At 46.0% G+C, this 12,937-nt stretch overlaps 1 protein-coding gene across 4 annotated transcripts in view; it reads left to right on the forward strand.

Annotated features, from left to right (window-relative positions):
* The window catches only part of LOC116815245 (sex comb on midleg-like protein 2), a 128,160-nt gene that overhangs the window by 26,671 nt on the left and 88,552 nt on the right, over positions 1-12,937 (forward strand). For 2 of the 4 annotated variants that reach the window (XM_075060179.1, XM_075060181.1), the window contains exon 1: positions 11,701-11,759. Coding sequence is in view for 1 of the 4 variants with exons in the window: in XM_032763416.2 (XP_032619307.1) it covers positions 11,689-11,759 (71 nt within the window). In the remaining 3 variants the exon portion in view is untranslated. Of the gene's footprint in view, positions 1-11,687; positions 11,760-12,937 lie in introns of those variants that run through there. The other 2 variants (XM_032763416.2, XM_075060177.1) reach the window with 2 other exon arrangements.

A 12,937-nucleotide genomic window follows, 5' to 3' on the forward strand; every position in this document is an offset into this window, starting at 1 on the left:
TCCCTCCACTTCAGCACTGTCAGTCACCTCGACTTCAGGGTTGACGCCACTTCAAGCACTGGAAACAACGGAAGTGTATTTGATGCCAGCAGTACTGTTTCCACCATCTGCACCAGTTCCCTCTTCATTCTAGGCTATGGATGAGTCAGGCCAGTTGCTTGCACCTTCAGGGCTGGCTCCACCTTTATCCCCTGAAGCTTGGGACTTCTCAGCATTCAGTTTGGGATCTTCCTCCACCCACTCTCCATTGCCTGATCTGCATCAGGGCCCAGTCAAGGAGAGCTATGGGTACCATGATAGGTGCTTGTCTCATGGTGGAAATGGGGGCCCCGGCCTGGTGTCTACTGGCCACCAATGCCCTCTCCATACTAGTGGGCTGCTTGAAGTCTGTGGGATGCACCTTGGTTGCGTAGGTCCCACTCCTCATCTTGCTTTAAGGCAAGATCATTGAGCAATCCTGTGGTAGTGACGTTAGATCTGCCACAGGCCCAGTCACCAGTGAACTTTTCCCATGTGGAGCATCCAGAGTCGTCCTGTCCAGGTCTGTCAGTCCTGGAGTAGGATCCGGCTCTGGCACAGTTAACTGCTTTGTCTTCACCCCCAGATGATTCTGTGGTGCCTGGATCTATCTTTCTTTTGGTACCAGAAGATTTCGAGATGTATCAGGACCTTTTGTGGCATGTGGCTGCCTTCCCTGGGTATTCATACAGAGTTTCTGCAGGAGAATATTCATAAGTTGTTGGACAGCCTGCAGCCATCTGCCCCTGGGAGAGTAGCCCTCTCTATTAATGATGCACTCCGAGAGCCTGCTAAGATTTTCTGGAGCATGTCGACTTCAGTACCCCCTATTGCAAAGCACATGGAGAAATTGCTACTTCATTGTGGTGCAAGGATTTGGGGGTTTTTACTCCCATCCAGCCCCAAATTCCCTGGTCATAACCATGGTGAACAATAGAGGCCTGCAGGACAGATTTAAGTCCACTCCCAAAGATAGGGAATCCAAGCAGATGGCCCTGATGAGTAGGAAGATTGACACATCCTCTTATTTGTAGATGCACATTGCTAAACAGCAGGCATTGCTGTCTAAATATGACTTAGTGAATTGGATGGCTATGTCTAAATTTGTGGACCAGTTGCCTGAAGCCTTCAGGGGGGAATTTCGGGCATTTATCTCTAACGGCTGCTTGGTGACTAAGACTTTGTTATGGTCCATGCTGGACATTGCGGATACTTCAGCCAGAGTAATGGCTTTGGTGGTGACCATGAGAAGGGAGTCCTGGCTGCAGAATATGGGCATTATCCTGGTGTGCAACAAACCATAGAAGATTTGCCCTTCAGCTGATGCTTTTTTGGGACAAGATGGACGAGATTCTGCACTCCTTCAAGGACTCTAGGGCTGCCCTACGATCTTTGGGGGTGTGTATGCCAACAGTGCAGATAGGCCACTACAGTGATTGAGCAGCAACAATATTGTTTGCAGCACACATTTGGGAAGCCTTTCCCTCCCCTGAGACAGCAGAACTACCCCAGAAAGGGGTATAGGTCCTAGAGGAAGAAGCATTTAGTTCCGGGGTTTGGCCACTTGACACACCTTCCCTGGAGCCCCCACTAATTTCTTGATTTTGACTTCTTGGTCCAGAGCAGTGTTACAATTTTTTGCTCTCTTCTCCCCATTCTCTCTGTTTGGGAACAGACTGGCTTGCTTTCACAATGCTTGGGGCTTGATCACCGTCGACAGCTGGGTCCTAAGCACTGTCAGATTGGGGTATGCCATCCAGTTCCTTTCCATCTTCCCCGCCCCCAGTTCCCATCCCTCTTTAGGGACCCCCTCTTATGAAATATTGCCTCTCAAGGAGGTTTGCTCTCTGCTGGCTTTGGGAGCAGTAGAGGAGGTTCCACTGGAACACTGGGGTCATGGCTTCTATTTCTGTACTGTCTGGTGCCTAAATTCAAGGGAAGGGTAAGACCTATTCTCAACTTTCCAGGCCTCAACAAATATATCAGATACATGAGGTTTCAAATGGTCACTCTATCAACTATCCTCCCACCGTTGTCACAGAACAACTGGTTGGCTGTTCTTGACCTTCAGGACACCTAGTTTCATGTGACAGTTTTGCAGAGAAACAGAAAATTCCTTTGATTTGTCGTAGCGGAGCACCATTTTCAGTATATGGTGCTTTCCTTCTGCCTCTCTTCTGCCCTTTGGGTTTTTACCAAATGCATAGTTGTGGTGAAGGTGTACCTCAGCAAGAAAGGAATCCACATCTTCCCATATATGAACAACCTACTGAGGGGCAGGTCCAGAAAGGAAGTTCTTTCCCATGTCAACGCTATAGTGCGCTTGTTTGACCGTCTGGGTCTCATCCTAAACATTGAAATGTCAACTTTGGTTCCCACTCAGAAAATCAAGTTAATTGGGGCCTTAATAGACTGTACACGTCTTTTCTGCTGAATAACTCTTTTTCAGGCATTTTGCCACCTTTGGTTTAGTATTCAGTCTCAGACTTCCACAGTAGTTTGGATGTGCCTAAGGCTCTTGGACCACATGTCTGCTTGCACACAGGTGGTCCAGTTTGCAAGGTTGTGTCTTTGCCCCCTTTAAATGTACCTCAGGACAGTTCACCATCCAACTCTTTACTCTCTGAGCATATTGGGCTGCCTCCTTCCACTGGTCCTGGACTCCTTGCAGTGGTGGACCCTAATGGAAAATGTTTGTCAGGGTGTTCCTTTCGTCCAGTGCTTACCAACCAGGTCTGTTGTCACCAATGCCTCCCTAATGGATAAGGGAGCACATATGGGGTCACTGAAAGTTCAAGGTCTGTGGTTGGAGCAGGAATCATCACTGCATATCAATGTGCTGGAGCTTCAGGCCATCTACAGTGCATGTTATCCTTTTCTGGACTGCATCAGTGGCTCAGTGGTTCACATACTTACTGAGAATACCACAGCCACATATTATGTGAACAGGCAACAATGCTCTGCCAAGAGGTGATCAGGTTGTGGCAGTTCTGCATCAAAGAGATGATCACTCTATTAGCCACCACTTGCCCAGGGTTCAGAATCATTTAGCGAACAATCTCAGCAGGAATTTTTCCCTGAGTCACGAGTCGTCTCTGAAGACAAGTGTCTTCCAGGTCATCTTTGCAGCTTGGTGCATTCTGACGATTAACCTGTTTGCTACAAGGGACAACAGGTAATGCCATCTGTTCTGCTCTCAAAGGGATCTCAGTATAGGTTCCCTGTCTGACACTTTTCATCTCAGCTGGCTGTTGGCTATCCTGTACACTTTTTTCCTCCAAGTCATTTTCAAGCTGAAGATGGATCTGGCCAAGCTCATTCTCATTGCCCCAGTGTGGCAGAGGCAGTGCTGGGTCTCTGGCCTTCTTGTGCTGTCAGTTCAGCCTCCTATTCCCCTTCCTCTCCATCCTGACCTACTTACACAGAATCATAGTCGCACCTTATAGCTCAGCTCCCTGCGTCTCATGGTATGGCTGCTTCGTGACTAAATGAGGAGGAAGTGTGGTCAGCAGCTGTTCAGTAGGTTCTACTCAACAGTAGGGAACCCTCTACCAGAATGGCCTACTTGGCGAGATTGAAGCGGTTTTCAGTGTGGCTATTGGCCCACCGAATTCAGCTGACGCTGGCTTCTATTCAGGACATCCTGGAATACTTGCTGCACCTTGTGTAGCTCATTGAGAGTACATCTGGTGGCCATATCAGCATTTCATTCCCCTATTCAGGGAAGATCTGTCTTCTCCAGTGCCATGGTAGCAACATTCTTAAAAAGACTGTGTTGCATACTCCAGTCTGAGAGTTGGTTCCTCTGGTGAACCGTAACACTGTCCTAGCCACTTTAATGGGACCCCCGTTCAAGCCCCTGGCATCTTGTACCTTTCCACTTTTGAGTCAGAAGTCTGCGTTCCTGGAAGGATAACATCTGCAAGGAGAGTCTGACAGTTGCAGGTTCTAAAGGCAGATCCTCCTTATATACAGTTCTCTAAGGACAAAGTGACTTTATGTCCACATGCAAAATGTTTGTCTAAAGTGGTTTCTCAGTTTCATTTGAACCAGGTGGTATTTTTACCTATGTTCTTTTCTAAGCCACATCATCTCCAGAGGAGCAGTGTCTGCATACATTAGATGTCAGTTGATGTCTAGCCTATATGGACATGACTAAACCGCTTCATGCTTCACCTGACCTGTGTGTGTTGTATGCCGATTGTATGAAGGGGCACGCGGTCCCTTGATAGACACTCTCTTAATGAATAACATTCTGTATCAAGACTAAATATGAAATAGCTTTGGCTACACCTCCTCAGAGAGGGTGCAAGCTCATTCTGTGAGAGCAGAAGCAATGTCAATAGCATTCCTTAGTGACATCTTGATATCGGATACTTGCTGGGCCGCTGCATGGTCTTCCATACATACATTTGCAAACTACTATGCTATTACTGCATCTTCCAGAGTGGATGCAAGTTTGGTAGGGCAATCCTGCAATCACTGTTTAGGTAGACTCCAAGCCCTACCTACTGAGGTGAATACGTCTTGTGACTCACCTAAGTGGAATACACGGTCGCATCTACTCAAAGAAGAAGAAATGGTTACTTGCTGTAACTGTGGTTCTTTGAGATGTGATTCAGACGTATATTCCCGACCCAGCTTCTGTCCCCTATGCATCTAGTCTCTGGGTGTTTGGTGTGAAGGAACTGAGGAGGGTTGTGGCGGCACAGCCTCAAATAGCCAGGGCAGGGGATATGGTCACAAGGCGTGAGCGCTGCTCCTCTACCGGTACTGCTAGGCAAAATTCTCTGGCTTTGGTGCACTGGGCATGCACACACCTAAATGGAATACACATCTACATCACATCTTGAAGAACCACAGTTACAGTAAGTAATTATTTACTCTGCTTGCCCAAAGTGGGAGGTGGCTAAAGCAGCAACTTTTATCCCTCCTGCTCTTGGGATTTGAATAATGGCTGTCTCTCCTTTCATGACCACATTCTAACTACTCAGCTTCTCTTGAGCGCATTCTTAAGTGATGCAAAGGTAACCCATATATCGGAGGCAGGGTGATCACAGAGTACTGGACTTAGTCGTGAGAGCCAATTTCTGCTATGCCATAGACCGGCATGTGAGCTGATTTTTAATGGCATGCTGCTGCCTCCCAGAGTCCCGGCAGGCAGCAGCATGCCATTAAAAATCCTGCCCGGCCTGGCCTGCTCTTCTCTGACCTCCAATCCTCCCCCCACCCACTGCGGGGCAAGGGGCAGGGGGCTGAAGCTTGGTCCAGCCGGCTCCCCTGCCTCTTCCCGTAGTGTGCTGGGTTCCTGCCCCTCCTCCCCCTCTCCGTCCCTCCCTCCCCTGCCAGCTGATCAGCTGATGTCCCTTGCGAGGGAGGGGGTCCGGAAGGAGCAGAATCAGTGTGCTCACTGCTCCCGGTGAAGGCAGAGAAGAAGTGGGGGCAGGGCCCTGGGGAAGCGGGTGGTGGTGGAATAGGGGCATATCCCCTCCAGCCCTCTGCCCTGACCCCCCCCCACACACACATAGCCCCAGCCCCCTGCCCTGAGCCCCGTAGCCCGGACATCCCCGAGGCCCATTGCCCTGAGCCCTGGGCCCCCCTCATACACACCCAGCCCTCTGCCCTGACTCTTGCACCCCCCACATCCCCACCCTGAGCACCAAACAGGAGCTCCTGCACGTCACCCGCACATTCCCACTTGCACCCCTCGCACCAAATGGGAGCTGCCCAGTAAGTGTCCCACATGCAAATCTCCTGTCCCAACCCTGAGCCCCCTCCCTCTTTCTATCTCCTGGCCAGACCCTTCACCCCCAGCCCTGTGCTCAGTGCACTCCCACCCTCAGCTCAGTGCAGAGAGAGGAAGAGAATGGGTCAGAACCAGGGAGAAGGTAGGTACCCACTGTATATAGGCAGGGCTGGGACCCCAGACCGGCAGCGGGCTGAGCGGGTCTGGTAGCCGGGATCCCGGCTGAGTGGCAGCAGGTTAAGCAGCTCAGCCCACTGTCGGTCTGGGGTCCCGGCTGCCGGCCTCGCACAGCCCACTGCCAGTCTGGGGTTCTGGCTGCTGGACCCTTGCCAGCTGGGTTTCTGGCCGCAGGCCCCTCTCAGCCCACTGATGGCCTAGGTGAACAGAACCCCAGACCAGCAGCGGGCTGAGCGGGCCGGTGGCATAAGATCAACATTTTAATTTAATTTTAAATGAAGCTTAAACGTTTTGAAAACCTTTTTTATTTTACAGTACAACAATAGTTTAGTTATATAATATATAGACTTATAGAGACTCCTTCTAAAAAACATTAAAATCTATTACTGGCACGTGAAACCTTAAATTAAAGTGAATAAATGAACACTCGGCACCCCACTTCTGATAGGTTGCCCACCTCTGCCATAGACCAGCTGCATGATCCTGGGCAAGTCGCTTCACCTCTCTATACCTCCATTTATCAATTTATAATACTAGGATAGTAATACCCTCCAATGTAAAGTTCAGTGAAGCTTATGGATGAAAACAATTGTTGCTTGTTTGACTAGAAAAGAGACAGGGAACTCCTCTTAGTGCCAGCTGAACAGAGTGGCCTTAGAATGCAGAGTGCCTCTACAGTGGGAGCTCCTTGGTCTTGTAGTAGGACTGCGGGAGACTCGCTAGTTAAGACTGGAAGTTGAAGAGGAGGTGAAACTTGGAGCTGTGGGTAGGAGGAATGAGGAGAATAAAAGAACTGAAGGAGGGAAGGAAGGATATTGTAAATCTTCTGATGAGGAGAAGGGCTCCAGTAAATCGATGGGAGAGGATATTTGGGAGTGGAAGAACTGAAGTTAATATACCAGGGAAGGGAAATATTTGCATTATGGGGATCATTTTTTTCAAATTTTAACTCATCCATTTGCAAGAGTATGTGAGGCTGTCAACTCACCAAGCAAAATTAGAACTAAAACCCAGGATTGATAAGGAGAGGGTGGGCTAAGGAGTGAAAAAACAGGATATTGAACATGTGAGGCTCTCAGCGATCTGCACAGGAAGGAGAGGAGAGTTGAACAAGCAAGCAGTGGCCATCCTGGAAGGAAGAGTGAGTGAAGTTTCAGCTTTCATTAAGACTGCTTGCATGTCTGTAGCAGCACTCTACTTAAAAATGAGGTTGAATCCAAAGAGAAATTTATAGGTTTGGATATGTATTTCAATTTAAGCCACTCTGATATGTCTTTTACCAGCAGCCATTGGTGTGCAAGGCGACGAGGAGCTCTGTGTATCACCAAAGTAGTGAAATAAGTCTACATAAAATCCATACTTGTAAAATTTGAGGACACCTTACTTGTAACCTCAGTGTGTCTGAGGGGGAATACAACTTTTAGAGCTGGAGGGGTGGGATGTTAAGAGGGGTTTTTGGGATGGGATTGGAGAGACAGACCCCCCCCCCCCCACAGCATCAGAGGGAGGAGTTGTAAAAAGCGACAGAGTCCTGTGGCACCTTATAGACTAACAGAAGTATTGAAGCATAAGCTTTCATGGGTGAATACCCACTTGTAGATCCTAATGAGCCAAAAAAGATGGCGGTTTACAGCTTCTTGCTCTGAAAAGACCTGTGCCAGCCTTGAAGAAAGTACCAGGTACTTGTAGTAGTCAACTGAGCAGAAGAAATCCAGAGGGAACCTCTAAGGAGCCATGCCAGCCCAGAAGAAAGAGCTCAGATGTCAGTTTGGGGACACAGCCATATGCCAGAAATCCAGAATGAGCCTGTGGAAAACTAGAAACTGGCTGAGAGCCTGAACCTAGATAGGGGGCCCCAATCTGCTAAACACCAGCCAGGCAGGGGGGAAACTTTGTGAGAGAACGACTGAATTCTGATGCAAAAACTAATATTGTGAGCGTTTGGTTTTATACTGTGGTGGGCAGGCTTAATAATATAATAAAATCTGTCTATTTAATGTATTGTACATAAGCTAGATCTTTGAATCTGTATTCAGAATTCTTAGACTAATTTCTGGTGTTCTGATAAGGATTAAATAATGTACAGTTGCATCTGAGGGTTCAAGGAAAACATGAAAAACGAGTTGCTGTGTAAATGTCTGTAAAATGTAATAGAAAGTAAATAATTGCACAAGAGAACATTTTTGGTACCTTTTTGTGTTTATTATAAACCAGTGGTTCTCAAACTTTTGTACTGGTGACCCCTTTCACACAGCAAGCCTCCAAGTGCGATAGACTTTTTTTTTATATTTAGCACTATTATAAATGCTGGAGGCAAAGTGGGGTTTGGGGTGGAAGCTGATAGCTCACGACCCCCTCCATGTAATAACCTGGAGAACCCCAGTAATAAACATTGTCATTGGAGATGTCCAGTTTGTGTGGTTTTTTCAGAAGAGCAGGACAATAATGAGGGGATGATACTGCCTAATCCATTGATTGCAGTATTGATGACAGGCTACCAATGATGCCATTGCTGACTAACTGCAGTGCACGAACATTCACAGTTCAGACTATGGCCAAGAATTCAATAACTGAAATAAAACAGAAGACAAAACTTAAACATGGCTGCCAGTTCTAAAAACCAGTCTGTCTAGACCGGGGTGGGGAAGCTCTGGCCCGCGGGCTGGATCTGGCCCACTGCTTAGTTTAATCTGGTCAGCGACAAGTCTTCACGCTGTGGGCTGGAAGCCTCGAGCCTCGGTGCCTCTGCCCGCAACTTATAGGCAGAGGGGCGATCAAGAAGCTCCATCTGCTGACCCCAGCACTAGCTCTGCAGCTCCCATTGTCCGGGAACCATGGCTGATGGAAGCTGTGGGGGCAGCACCTGTGGGCAGGGGCAGCACCTGTGGGCAGAGGCAGCACACACCACACAGAGCCCCCTGGCTGTGGCTGTGACTCTGCCTAGGGGCCGGACATGCCGGCTGCTTCCAGGCACAGCATGGACCCGCTGCACCGCCGACTGGAAACTGGCCAGAGCCTGAATCCCCTGCCCCAGGTCGGAACCCCCTGCCGCACCCCAACTCCCTCCAAGACCCCGCCACTCCTACCCATACCCCAGCCCCACCCCACATCAAACTCCCTCCCAGACCCTGCACCCCCACCTGTGTCTCAACACCCTGCCCTATCCCTGAGCCCCCTCCCACACTCCAAATCCCTTGGCCCCAGCCCGGAGCCCCCTCCTGTACCTCAAACTCCTCATCCCTAGTCAGCCCCAGAGCCTGCACCCCCCGCTGGAACCCTCACCCACTTCTGCATCCCAACCCCTGCTTCAGGCTGGAGCCCCCTCCTACATCCTGAACCCCTCATTTCTAGCACCACCCCAGAGCCTAGGGGAAGCCCCAAGCCTCCACATCTCCCTGTGGGGCTCTTTGTGGCCCACGACTGATTTTTTGTGTGTGTGTGTCAGTGGCCCCTGATAGAAAAAGGTTCCCTACCCCTGGTCTAAACCTTTGAAAGGATAGTATTAGCAGTACTGACCAAATTGGTAGTACACTACATATGTTTTCTAACTGTCTCTGGTAATTCAGCATAAAATTACTTGTGTCTTGAATTGGGGTAATATACAAGGAAATATTTTTATATTAAATGGTTTGTTGTGAGCTAATTTTCCTGTAGGTTGAAGTTTTATTCTACTTCCATTCCTAAAATACTCTCCAATACTAGAGCCTCAGATTTGTGTATATCTTCAGAAAATAGCATTCGTTTTTTATCTGCAAATGATCTTTCACTGGATATAGAGAAGCATGTTTTGTTAAGATCATTATTTTCTCATGTGACTGTTTCCGTAGACACACACATCCCCTTTCTGCTGTTTCATATTCTCTTCATGAAATAAATTGCACAACATTAAGTATTAGCTGTGAATGAATTTAGCTTTAATTTACCCCCGTTTTGATCTGTGCTCACAAATGAAGGAAACCTAATGCCAACTTCAGACTGTGAGGAAAGGAGTTTACAGATAAATCCAGCTTTTCAGGTAAATGATCTGCAGGTGAATGAAACTGCAAACTCCCTCAATGGCCAGTGAAAGTGCTCTTCCTTAAAGCTACCTGTGTAGTTTTATCTTTGTTGCCTTATTTTGTTTACTTTCTTGGCTCCCTCATTTTGCTTCTGAGTCATCCCATCAATTTACAGCTACTACTGCTGTGATCATTTGGGAAATGCTGACTATGCAGAGATAATATCTTGAAGATATTAGCCAAGACCTTTCCTATCAAAGGCTAGTGCTTCTGGAATATTTTCCCATGGGACAGCCATTGATGAACATCACTGGTATCTTTCAGGGCAACACTGAAAAATTTCCAGTCACTTGTGTGTGTTGTTGCTTAGGAAAAGATTGGTTTTGAGGTATTTGTCTGTTTTCCTTCTTTAAATGGAGTTTTGTGTTTAATGTTTAGTTATAAATGTAGCCAAATAACTTCACTGATGCCAGTTCCCAGAAGATAATTTGATTTTATTTTATTAGCTGTCTAAAAGGAAGATTTGTTTTTGATGCAAACACTATGCTAGCTATTGTCTATTTAGCCACTAGATGGCATCATTACACCATTTATGTTCTCATTTAAACTTTGTGAAGAGGTGATGGACAAGAGACTTGCTTCTCTTTCCTGTTTTTAGATACATCAACTTAAAGATTGTAGACAATTTCACTGTAGAAGCAAAATGTGCGCTGTACTATTTTAGTTCTTGTCTTTTCTTGTGACTTGTATCCACTTAAGCCATGCTTATTTGGCTCATTGGCCATATTGTATTTCATCTTGATTAACTCATATAACTACATTTTTGTAGCCCTTTGAACAGCAGTCTAAAAATCACTGAAGAATTTGAAAAGCCTAGTGATATATGAAGTGTTGTTTGATTCTGTTGCTAAGTGTTAAGGCAAAATATTTGCATATTTGGTTAGAAAGGCAGCCTCGTCTAGATCAGATGTAGGACAAGGAGCCAGAAATTGATGGGTTCTAGTTGTGGAGCTAGGGTCATGTTCACAGATTGCACTAAACCCCAAACCCATTCTGGTTTGTCTTGGGGTCAAGGTACTAGTGACTCTTCTGCACAAGTCTTCTTGATGTGCACACTCTTTATTAAAAGTGCTTACATGGTCCTGGATATAGAGTATATGACAATAGAATATGACTGTCTCACAATCTTTAACAAATTTATCCTCACTCCTCCAGCATAGGACATGCTGCTTTTCTTATTTTACAAATGTGGAACTGAAGCACAAAGGCTTGCACAAGGTCATACAGGAAGTCTCTGGAGCAGCACATGGAATCCCGCTCTAGTGATTCCCAGCCTAGCATCCTAACCACTGGACCATCCTTTCTCACTACCGATGAAATATGTTGAAGCTGGTTTCAGAGTAGCAGCCGTGTTAGTCTGTATCTGCAAAAAGAACAAGGGTACTTGTGTGGGCTACAGCTTATGCTCAAATAAATTTTAGTCTCTAAGATGCCACAAGTACTCTTGTTCTTTATGTTGAAGCTGTGTACTGAATCTTTCTGTGGTGTGTCTTTCCTATGGATTAACAAAGTTTTTAACGTCTCTCAAAGACTGTCACTCTGGTGTCTTTCACGCAAGAGGAATTCACTTTTTAGAACTTGCTTTAAAAAGGCTAGAATTAGAGTTCACCTAAACAGCTGTTTCCCCCTAAAAGTTTGCTCAATACATTCCCTTAAGAGTTGTCTAACTTTTCTTTTTATCTCTTCTAGAACACTTCAAGTGGGATAATTACTTGAAAGAGACTGGATCGCTAGCTGCTCCTCCACATTGTTTCAGACAGGTACACGAAATTCTTTTATGTAAATGTGTGTGTGTATGTATGTATGTATGTATGTGTATTTTAAGGGGACCAATAGCAAGCCTTATATTATGGGTGCCTATGGCTTCCGTTTGTAACCTTCTGTTCTCATTTGCTTATAACTTTGGCAAACCTTAACCATTTAAGCTGAAGTTTTCTGTGCTTGGTGTCTGCCTCAAGTCAAATTTTCATTGAAAGGTTGATCAGAAATATTGCAGCTGTCTTTCAAGAACAAGGCTAGTGGAAAAATAGGGAATCTTGTCAATGTTTAAAATTTTTACAGCTCTTTTTGAACAGCTTTAGCATGTCTTTCCATGGTTTAGAGCAAGAATTTAAAATATGGCTGAAGGTCAGAGGTAGTGCCTTTTGTCACCCTTTGTCCAAATTCCTCATTTGCCCATCTGTAGTAGAACTTGTCCCTTAATTTTCTGAACCTTCCAACTGCACTGTGCTGGCTCCCAGCACTCTGAGTCTCCAGCATCATTCTAAAGTAGCCCTACAGAATTGAACCTCTGAACAGGACACAAACAGTATGGTGGCTGCTGCAGCTTTCCCTCCAACAGAATTAACAAGAGTTGGTATAAGAACATATCAACCAATATAAATTATTAAAATAACTGTGAAATCATTTGGTATGTTTTTGTTCCCTTAAGAACCTTCTCTTGAGAAATTTAATTAAAATTGCATTACAGGAAGTTTGAGAATTTTGTTATACATATTTCAATTAAACATTGCCACCACACATAGGTGTACCTGTTCTGATTACTGGAAAGTGTCGTGGCAATCTTGTATTTTGGAAGTTAAACCCATATTGAAGTGTCATAAAAGGTAATCAGTAAAACATGTCTCTTGGGTTTTTTGTTGGGGAGAAGATAACTTTATCCATCCTTCCATTGTTGAAGTTTCAGAAATGTTTCCAGGCAATAAGCAAATATTGTGAGAGAACTCAGGCTTTGGTGTATTCTGTTTTTGCTGTGTTTATTTCTTTGGAGTTCAGTAGTGTCTTGCTCATCTGTCACCTTAAGCCCAGCCTGTGAGGCCACCGAAGTCCAAGGCATGCCATTCTGATTTCCCTCTTTCTTCTTCAGACAGTTTGTTCACAGCCCAGAGTATTTTAAGTAAGTAAATCGATATTGAGCCCTTATACAGTATCGTTTGGC

Source organism: Chelonoidis abingdonii, chromosome 1, assembly GCF_003597395.2.
Source record: "Chelonoidis abingdonii isolate Lonesome George chromosome 1, CheloAbing_2.0, whole genome shotgun sequence".
NCBI lineage: Eukaryota > Metazoa > Chordata > Testudines > Testudinidae > Chelonoidis > Chelonoidis abingdonii.